Source organism: Mastomys coucha, unplaced genomic scaffold (genome assembly GCF_008632895.1).
Source record: "Mastomys coucha isolate ucsf_1 unplaced genomic scaffold, UCSF_Mcou_1 pScaffold1, whole genome shotgun sequence".
NCBI classification, from domain to species: domain Eukaryota; kingdom Metazoa; phylum Chordata; class Mammalia; order Rodentia; family Muridae; genus Mastomys; species Mastomys coucha.
In genome coordinates this window covers 17,131,442-17,140,912 of record NW_022196891.1, presented here as the reverse complement: position 1 = coordinate 17,140,912, position 9,471 = coordinate 17,131,442, and the positions used below count along the sequence as shown (strand labels likewise).

Here is a 9,471-nt window from a genome sequence, read left to right as displayed (position 1 = left end):
AAAAAAAAAAAAGAAGGAAGGAAGGAAAAAAAGAAAAAGAAAAAAAGAGGGGAGGGGAAAAAAGAAAAGAAAAAAAAGGAATTTTTTAAAGCTCCGAGACTTTTTCCTTAAAGGGAAAAAATAGTCTTTAAAGTCTAGCCATCTTCCTAGGCAGTAAAGAGGGGCTTGACTTCCCAGTGTCACGCTCAGCTGTGCCCAGAGCGCGAGGCTGGCAGCGTCTTTAATCGTCTTTGCTTTTTTGCAGGGAGAGCGCGTCTCAGCCAGTGCCGGGCTCCTTTTTCCCCCCTGAAATCTCTGACAGCTCGGATCTTTGCACAAACTCTCTCGCTTAAAAAAAAAAAAAAATCACCCAGGCACACTTTTTGCCTTCAAACCGGAAGCACGTGAGTCAGGGCCGCACGTGTGTGGGACCAATGGCGAGCCAGGACTCGCGCTGACACTCAGGGCTCGGCCCAATGGGGGCGCGCGGGACTTTGCGGATAAATAATCCGGGGGCGGCGGCCGTGGGTGGAGAGGGGGTGCAGAGGCTCGGGCCCGGTACGTCCGGCCTGCCCTGCCCCCATCCGTGCCCACGCCCCTCCCCCCTCCTTCAGATCCGGACTGAAGAGGGCACGAAGAGATCCGAGAAAGCTAGAATTTGGGATGTAGACAGATAAAAAGAAGCAAGTCCACAACTTGTTGGAGAAATACAGGATTATGGGTTCGTGCCTGCTGGGGACAACGACAAGCGGCAGGGATTTTGGGATGCCATACACCCCACCCCCACTCCCCACCCCCGCGCGCCGAGGACATTTAGTTTATATTCTTATATTCCCACATTCATTCTCCCTCTCTCTCTCTCTCTCTCTCTCTCTCTCTCTCTCTCTCTCTCTCTCTCTCTCTCTCTCTCTCTCTCTCTCTCTCTCTCGTGTGTGTGTGTGTGTGTGTGTGTGTGTGTGTGTGTGTGTGTGTGTGTGTATGAATGAAACCAAGAGATCAGGCATGAGCGAAAGGTTAGGGATAACTACTTTCAGAGATGTAGTTTGTTTGCCACTAATGGCAAACCCAAGAGGCCTGCTACACCTTGCAGGCTCTGTTGGTTTGTGTCAATGGCTAGCCACACTGTCGCTGAGAGATCCTTAACCATGCCCTTCCTTCCCTGTCTGGATCACCAACAGCCACAAGCTGCCGGGACTCTGTGGAGCCGTGTCCAGAGGCCCCAGAAGAGCCCTAGCGCACGCAGCCCTTTTCTTCCTTGGCTAAGGGGAATCCGGATTGTCCTAGCCCGGTAGAGTTGACTCAAAAGAGCACCCAAGCCAGGCGACCGTGATGAGCCTCCTTACGAGGCCTAGGTTTGGGTTTCAACTTCAGGGCAACCTCTGTGTTAGATTTCCCTGCAAAGTAAAAAATCAAAACAATAAAACTACCGCGCTTCAAATATTTGCCTTGTCTGGCTGAAGACTGGACAAGGGGTTACCCTAATTCTAGGCTGAATTCGCTGGTATTGCTGCCCACTCCCGGGCTTCTTGGGGTGGAGCCCTGAGCATTCTCGGCCTCCAGTCGCTCGCTCCCACGCTGCTATATTCTGGGCATTTCCTCTTTTCCCGAGTGGAGTACCTCAAAAGTTTTTCCCGCAACCAAGGTTTGGGAATGAAGGGTGCTGCTGAGCACCTGAGAGATTTCCTGTAGAGCTGTTTTGGAGGGTCGGGTACTACAAATAGACCCGTTGAAGCTTTCGATCCTAGAAATCCCTCAGCAGAGGAGTCCTTGCCCACCCACTGTCCTGTTGGAGATCCTGGCAGACCTACACTTCCCTGATCGCCAGATCCAAATGTTAGAGTTTTCTGACCACCTCTTTGGCCCATAAAAGTTACATCTCTACCCCTAGTTTAAAAATAAAATAAAATAAAGTAAGATTTTATTTACACAGAGGCTAGATTGGGAAGAACACACAACCAAGCCCACCAGTCTAACCAGAGCAGTGATGCAGGGTTTGTCCTGGAGGAAGACCAGAATTCATCTTTTGCTTGGGTGCATCTCGGCTGAGCCGAGGATCTCCCGACTTCCCGGGTCAGGTTTCCAAAGGGCACTGCGCCGCCAGGGCTTGGTGGCAAGAACCTCTCCAGAGTTGAGTCTCTGGGGCCACCGCGTTCTCTCCAACTTTCTGAAGCTTCTCCACACACATCCACTGTGCCTTCTTGTGGGTTACCTTCTGTTTCTAACCCAAGGGCTCCCCGAAATCTCCAGTTGCCCTCACTCCTTCCCCCCGAAATAGGGGTGGGATTTTTATTTATATTTAAGTTCGCAAAATTGAAATCTTTATCCCACAAGCGACCGTGGGTACTTAATTAAATTCTAATTAGGACACTATCAATATCCTATTTAGCCGCGTAGCTTTTGTGCGCCGCGGTCCCTTTCAGCGCCGTAAATAGGGTCTCGACGCCTTATCTCGCCTGCAGGAGACGCCGTGAGAAGGGCTGCGGAAGATAATTTATAGGTTTTAATTACTCTTCATTCCGCCTGATCAGCTTGGCGTTCATCACAGGCCTGTGAATAAAACCCTGGTCAAAAGCTCTGTCACATAGCGCTGGCAAGACGTTTAATCAAAGTGAGCGGCCCCGCGCGCCGCGCGGCCCGGTCCTGTACGTAATTTCCAGCCAGCTGATAAAGCCAGCTGAATAATGCGGCGGCCCTTTGGAGACACCATTTACAGAAATGACTTTATTGACGGCTTAACGTCGGTAATTCATTTTACCTTTCATGTAGTAGAGCTCGGATTTGTTACAGTAATAGGATGATAAATGCACCCGCGGCCCACGAGCTCCGGCTGGATTAGGCGATGCTCCTCTGCAGCGCACTGGCTTGTCCCCCCACCCCACCCCCCAGATCCAGCCCCAGACCGATGCTCCTTTAGACCTGTCGCCCGAGCTCCACGACCCCCACCCAGGCTCCACGCCCTTCTCTCTCTCTCTCTCTCTCTCTCTCTCCTAAAACTGAACATACTGTTGGGAACTATGTATGTGCCTGTGCTGACGTCCTGGCAAGCCTTGGCGAGAGGTGTGTGCAGGCTGAGTGAGCAAAGATTGGCTGAGACACTTGTGTGAGGGGTCCAGAGAACTCGGAGCCCAGGGCTGGCATGTGGGTGAGAAGATACAGCGGGGGCAGGGTGAGTGGTGTGTTGAAGTGTGTGGGGAGGGGGAAGCGGCTTGGTGTCTGTGCAGGGTGCATGCCAGTGTGACTGCCTTGGTGTCCTCGCGCGGTTTTCCAAGATGCTCTCCTCTGCCTTCTGGCAGTTTAAGGAATGTCTTGCCATTTGATAGATGCTCAGGCCAGGATGGCAGACAGGTAAGGCGGCCCGAAGCAGGTGTGGGAACTGACCAGACATGGAATGCAGCCCTCTCGCTCCAAAATGCCTCCAGCTCCGGGGGTCCCAAGTATACAGGAAGTAATGGAGATCAGCACGTCCCTCCATTGCCTTGCTGTTTTAAGCTGTGTGGTTACCCCTGCAAAAGACACCCGAGCAGAAGGCCACAGACTGGGCATTACCTCCTCGATGACTTACTGTCCCCCTAGCCGCCACCTTTTCATATCTAGACCAAATGAACTGGGGGGTGGAGGAAACGACAAGGAAGGGGAGGATTTTCGTTTAATTCCAAATGCCAAAATGTGTGGGAGTGTAAACTAGCCCTCCCTACCCCATAAGCACCTCCTTCCCTGGGGGCTTGGAAGCATGATACACTGAATAAAGAGACCCCCCCAAACCCTCCAATCCCCCCTCGTCCCTGAACATTCTCCTTTCCTAGAGGCTCAACTCTAGCTTCAGTTTGAAAGACATCTGGCTAAGCAGAGGGAAAAGTGCGCTTATGTGCTTAGGGAGGGCTACCAAGAACTTTGAGATCAGACAAAGGGAGGGCTTGAGTTTTCTAAGCGTGGAAACTAAGAAAGTGTATCTATTTCCCCTCTTTCGAACCTGGGAGTCAGCCGCAAATCATGTAGGTGCCTGTGTTTGTGTCTGATCCCCTGTGTGCATGAGAGCCATCCACGGGAAACCCAGTCTCCAAAAGCACATTGCTGGTGTGTTGGTGTATAACTCTGTGGAGGACAGGAGCTCCTCAAATGACTTGGGCCCAAGTCAATCCCACCAATACCTACAGAGATGCAATCCGTTTGCTGAGAGCTCCTTGCAGAACGGTTCAGAAAGGGAAATCTCCTTCCATTTGGGGTTTTCTAAAGAGTTTTGAATCTTGTTTGTGCTGAGACAAGCTAAGAGTTCCCTCCAGTTCCCACCTTAAAACAGAGGTGGGAGAGGTGAGTGCAAATCTAAAAGCCAAGCCTCTAGCCTCAGAATCGGAGCCCCAGTGGGCTTGCAGTAGGTGGTGTTGCCTGCACACGGTGGTAATCCCATTTCCAGTGTAGATCAGATGGCGGTGGGGCCTCGTGGTGCGGGACATGAATGAGTTGTCCCAACACAATAGCGTGCAGCCTTCCTACGGGGACTGGGTGACCAGCGGTTTTGTTGGGAGTGAATGCAGGGAGATTTCTGGTACAAGTGCGGGCATTATCGTGAGCCAGAAGGTCAGACTATACATTGCAGGTCCCCAAAGCCTATAGACCTTGGGAAATGTGAGGCCTCTAGCCGCGTGATTGTACCTGACAGTCTTTTCAATAGACTAATTCAATTAGCGCTCAGGGCTTCGGTCTTCATTTGGAGGGCATGACAATATGGGGTGGGTGGGTGCTGGAGGGGGATTTTCTTGGGTAGTGGTTAAGGATCTTCAGGAATTTTGTTAGAAGCCGAGAGTGGCACTGGAAGAGGCAGACAAGAGGGTGGGAGGAAGTCAATGAATTGGGTGTAGGCTCTGGAGCCAAATCTCTGAAAATAAATTTCTCAGTTAACCCATGAAATGAAGGGTGGAAGTTTTGTTTGCAAGCCTCGGGAAAGTCCTGGGTGAGTGTGAGAAGGCTTTGAGGTGGTAATTTTTCTCTTTTTCTTTTACCTTCTCTGTGTGTGAGCAATCTGTTTTCCTAGAAAGCTCTAGAAAAAGCCTGCCAGTAGGGTTGTCACCTTAGACTACTCCAGAATTATTTGGATGTATTCCTGCCCGCCCCCCCAGCCTCTAGTAGTTGCAGCAGGAGTGGAGGGAGACATTTTATTCTGGAATCTCTCTCTCTCTCTCTCTCTCTCTCTCTCTCTCTCTCTCTCTCTCTCTCTCTCTCTCTCTCCCCCCCCCCTCTCTCACACACACCATTTCTTTGACTGTGACAAATGGGGGTGCCGGGTGGGGGGGTACTGTGATTCCCTAACATTCATTCCAAAGGGTCTCCTGGGGCCTGAGTTCCAGGAGCTAGACCAAACTGCCCATCCCCGTTTGCTCAGCCCCTGGGAACGCTGAAGCCAGCCAGCCCATCGCTGCTTGCGGGTTTCCTCCCGAGTTTCAGGCTGTGCTTCGGAGAGCAAGGAGCCGAGATGCAGGGTCCGTAGGCTCCCAGTACCGAAAACAGAGTTTTCATCCCTGCCCCTTCCCAGTGGTTCTGGAGCTGACCCCATTCAGCCAGATTGGCTCAGCCCCGAGGATTTTAAAGCCAGTACCACCTGAAATCAAGGAGACTCCGCACACTTCTCTAATATATATGTGTCTTTAATCAAACATCTCGTTTGTCTTCTCACCCAGAACCCTTTCCAAACCCCAGCACCCGAACTCCAATTTGGATTCAACTCGTCTCTGTTAGTGGAGCGGAGGCGAGGTATTTAGAATTAATTTAGTTAGACATTTCTTATTTGGCTTTATTTTTGGCCTCCTCCCTCTTTCGTTTTCTCCCCTCCTTAGGTTTGGGGGCCCTCTGACCTACTCCAGTCCCCACCTGTCTGAGTGGTTGCTCCGCCTGGATCCGGCTCGGTTCGGTGTCCACACCTACTGGCTTAGAGTGTTTGCAAGCATGAGGAGGGTGCGGGGTGGGAGTGGGCGAGGAGGGGCCAGAGCAGCTTCCGGGTTTGCCTTCGTCCCCCTTATCAGTTCCTGCTCCCCCAGAGGTCTAGACCCGTCTCGAAAGTCCGAGACAAATAAATAAATAAATAAATAAATAAATAAATAAAAATCAACGAGAAAAAGAGAGAAAAGGGGGTGGTGGTGGTAAGGGAGAATCTAAAGCCTGTGTTCTTTTTCCTTGTCGAGGGGCGTCTGTCTTCCTCCTCCTTCCTTCCCACGTAGGGACATGGGCTGTCTCTTGTCTCTGGCTCTTCTCCCACCGACCGGTAAAAGGAGGAAGAAATCCGAGAACCCGCTCCCAACGCCGGGCTCCAGGCCAGCGCCTTCCCGTCTCCCTCTCCACAGGCCCGCGGTGAAATCACAGCCGCTCCTCCATTAAGCCCTCCGGAGCTGCAGCGTGGGGAATCTCTTTCCGGGCAAGGTGCTGGATAAACTGCGATGTCCACTCGAGATCGGTGCGGCAGGGGTTACTGGGAAACTTGAAAAGTTTTGCTTGGGAGGTGAGAATGTCAGGGGAAAAAAAAAAAAAACTTTAAGAACTTGAGGTATACAATCAGAAAGAGATCTCCTCGGTTTCCTCCCCACGACTCAACTCCTTCACTTGGGTCAGAGTCACTGCCCCGTGAAGACCTTCCTGGACCACCTTTCTGCTTTGCCTGCTCCAGCAGAACTGGGGGTGTTGGAGGACTTAGTTTGAGTGCACATATATAAAAGTGTATACCGCGAGGAATTGTGCTCGGTTTATGCTTATGGGCAGTGTCAATGGGTACATGTCTACATAGGCTAGAAGTCGGATTTGCATGTCTGTGCGAATGGAAGGGACCGTCGGTCTCCACTTGTAGGCGTGTGCACTTTGAGGAGGGTGTCGTGGTTATCTGTCCTGGTTATCTGTGATCTATAGCCTTAGAAGCCTATGAACTCCCAAGGACCTTGGACGCCCGCCTTACCCAGAGTGGCTGCTGGAGGCCTAAACCTTTCTTTCCTACCCAGCTCCTCTATGACTGTCTTTGAAAATTGCAAAGAGGCTGCATAAACCCAGAATAAAACAGTCACTGGCTTTTCGGCTTTTAACCAAGACTAACCTTAGCAACGATGGCCTTGAATGAACACTGGGCAACATGTTCCAAAGTCAAGAGCAAAAGAGACTTAGGAGATGTGGGTAGACCCAAAGACCTTGTCCACACACCCAGAGATGGGAGAACATAAGCCGTCCCCCCAGGAGGCCACCGGTCGGTCCCAGGGCTCTCCAAGCACTGGTTAGCAGCCAGGAGTGGTCTTTGGGTCTAAGTCCCAGGAGAGGACAAGGAACTGTGATCTCCAGTAAGGACCCTATGCTCCATTCATTCCTCAAAGTTTATCACTTTCTCCCGAGTGTGGCTAGTGGAAGCTAGGCCAGTCTTGGAGGGGAGGCAGGGTCTGGTCTTTCTGTATTCATTCTTTAATCCTCTGAAGATTGTCCCTTCTTTTACAGCGGGACTAGAACTTTCCAGACATGAATGGGAGCTAGTGAGCCAGGAGTTGGGGGATGTCAAAGGGGAGAAAGATGGGGGCAGAGGAGTAGGAAACAGGTCCCAAGCAGTTCCCAGCCCACCCCTCCCCCAAAGACACCCGCCCCAAACCCCAAAATTGTTGTGCAAAGAAGTCAAGAGTGTGATCTCTCAGTGAGCAAAGCAGCCACGCCAAATATTGTAGGCGAAGTCAAGAATGAATGGACAGATTAAGCCACCTATCTCTAGGACAATGATCTCCACAACCGAAAAGGCGCCCACTTTCCCTCTCCTCCCCTCCTCCACACAAAAGGGGACCCTAGGAAGTGAGTGGAAGCTGGGGCTGTCGGATGGAGGAGATAGCTACCAGCCTGGGAGGGAGTGGGTGTCTGTTAGCTGAGGGGCGCTGACACCTCCCAGGGGTGATCCCCATCGCGCTGTGCCTAGCCTTCCCAGAAAGCTAGCCTTTGGCCTCTGTTAAGGTGGAATGTGAAAACTCTCCGTGCTGTACAGCTAAATCCCAGCTTGTAAGGTCTAGGCTTTTCAACCTTTCTCCCCTCCCCTTCTCTGCTTTTGGGAGGGCATCCCTTAGGCAAAGGGGTGGCGAGGATTCCCTGCCTTTTTTTTTTTTTTTTTTTTGCCTGTGAGGAACGTGCCACCTGTCGACACATCTGGAGAACTGCAGGGGCGCGGCTGTGAGCCAGGGTTTGAGTTTGAATAGGGTGACTTTGGATATCTGAAAGAAGACCAAATTCCCTGGAAAAAAAAAATGATTTCTGTCGGACCCTCCCATCAATAGAGGCAAAATTGGAGGGAAAGTGGCTCCTAAAAATTCTTAAATGACAATAGGATTGAACTTGGTTCAAGCATGCTGTGTGACCTGGGAGGCGAACCAGTTGTCTCTGAGTCTCACTTTCCTTTTCTCCAAATGCAAAGGAGTGGACTGGATAGATTTGCTTCCAACCCTGACTTTGAATCAAGCACTGACCTCAAACACTGCCGCTGTAGCCAGCCTGTGTCTAGTGTTTTCTGTTTTTCTGCTCTAATCTCTTGTATATACTTAATGTGGAGCCACTTCGACTATGTCAGAGCTGTCTCAGTTATCCCAAGCTTTCATCTGAGCGAGCCTAGAACATTGGCTGGCCCATGAACTTAATTATTATTTTCTTAATTCTTATTCATGTATATGTGTGTGCTGGTGCCTGCAGAAACCAGAGGAGAGTGTCAGATCCCCTGGAGCTGAAGCCACAAGCAATAGTTGGAGTTGGTTGCTGGGAACCAAACTCAGCTCTCTAACTACTGAGCCATCTTCCAGCCCTAACTTAATTGGTTTCAATCAGACAAAACTTTGTTCACTTGTGCCCTATGTCCACTGAGGACTTTTGTCATGGACACCCAATGGATACGAGAGGGGGCTTAAATGAGAAGACCCCGGCCCAGGCAGCAGTCAGTAGGGCAAGGCTGGCAGAGACCAAGGCAAGACAGAAAGCAAAGACCTACTCAGCCCCCAGAAGGAGAGGTCCCTCTTAGACAGACAGGAAGCAGAAGAGAAGAGGGAGTGCGGAGAGCCAGGGAGGATGCCTTAGGCCTCAAGCTGCTTTCTCTCACCTTTCCGATTTATGAAAATATAGAAACGTGATGTAGGGAAGGAGGCTAGAGTGTCACCAGCTCGCGCCAGCAGGGATGCTAACATATTGTGGCTGGGGCTGAAGTTAGGGATGCCCCTTCCCGGGAGCTCTGGGCAGCACCTAACCGGGCAGAATCTCCCTTGGCTGACCTAGTAGTTCCGGGCAGAATCTCCCTTGGCTGACCTAGTAGTTCCGGTTTAAAGGTCAGCTCTAAATTTGATTCACAGGATGACTGAGGTGGCCAGCCTGCTCACAAAACCTTCTAAACCTCACAAACCTGTCACTGTTGGTGTGAAGGAGCCCTGTCAGGTTCCCCGCCCCCCCCCCAGAGTCCCGTTCTGAGGCCACCTGCTCTCCATCCTCCACCCCTCCCCAAGGGCGTTTTTCCAG

General features: G+C 51.3%; 1 protein-coding gene across 1 annotated transcript in view; it reads right to left on the bottom strand.

The window, feature by feature from the left end:
• En1 (engrailed homeobox 1) overlaps positions 1–4,538 on the bottom strand; it is a 10,125-nt gene extending 5,587 nt beyond the window's left edge. Inside the window, exons 1-3 of the mRNA XM_031340336.1 lie at positions 4,527–4,538; positions 3,950–4,071; positions 2,626–2,671 (exon numbers count right to left, since the gene is read on the bottom strand). Of these exons, the coding sequence (XP_031196196.1) occupies positions 2,626–2,671; positions 3,950–4,071; positions 4,527–4,538 (180 nt within the window). The remainder of the gene's footprint in view (positions 1–2,625; positions 2,672–3,949; positions 4,072–4,526) is intronic.
• Between the last annotated feature and the right edge of the window lie 4,933 nt (positions 4,539–9,471).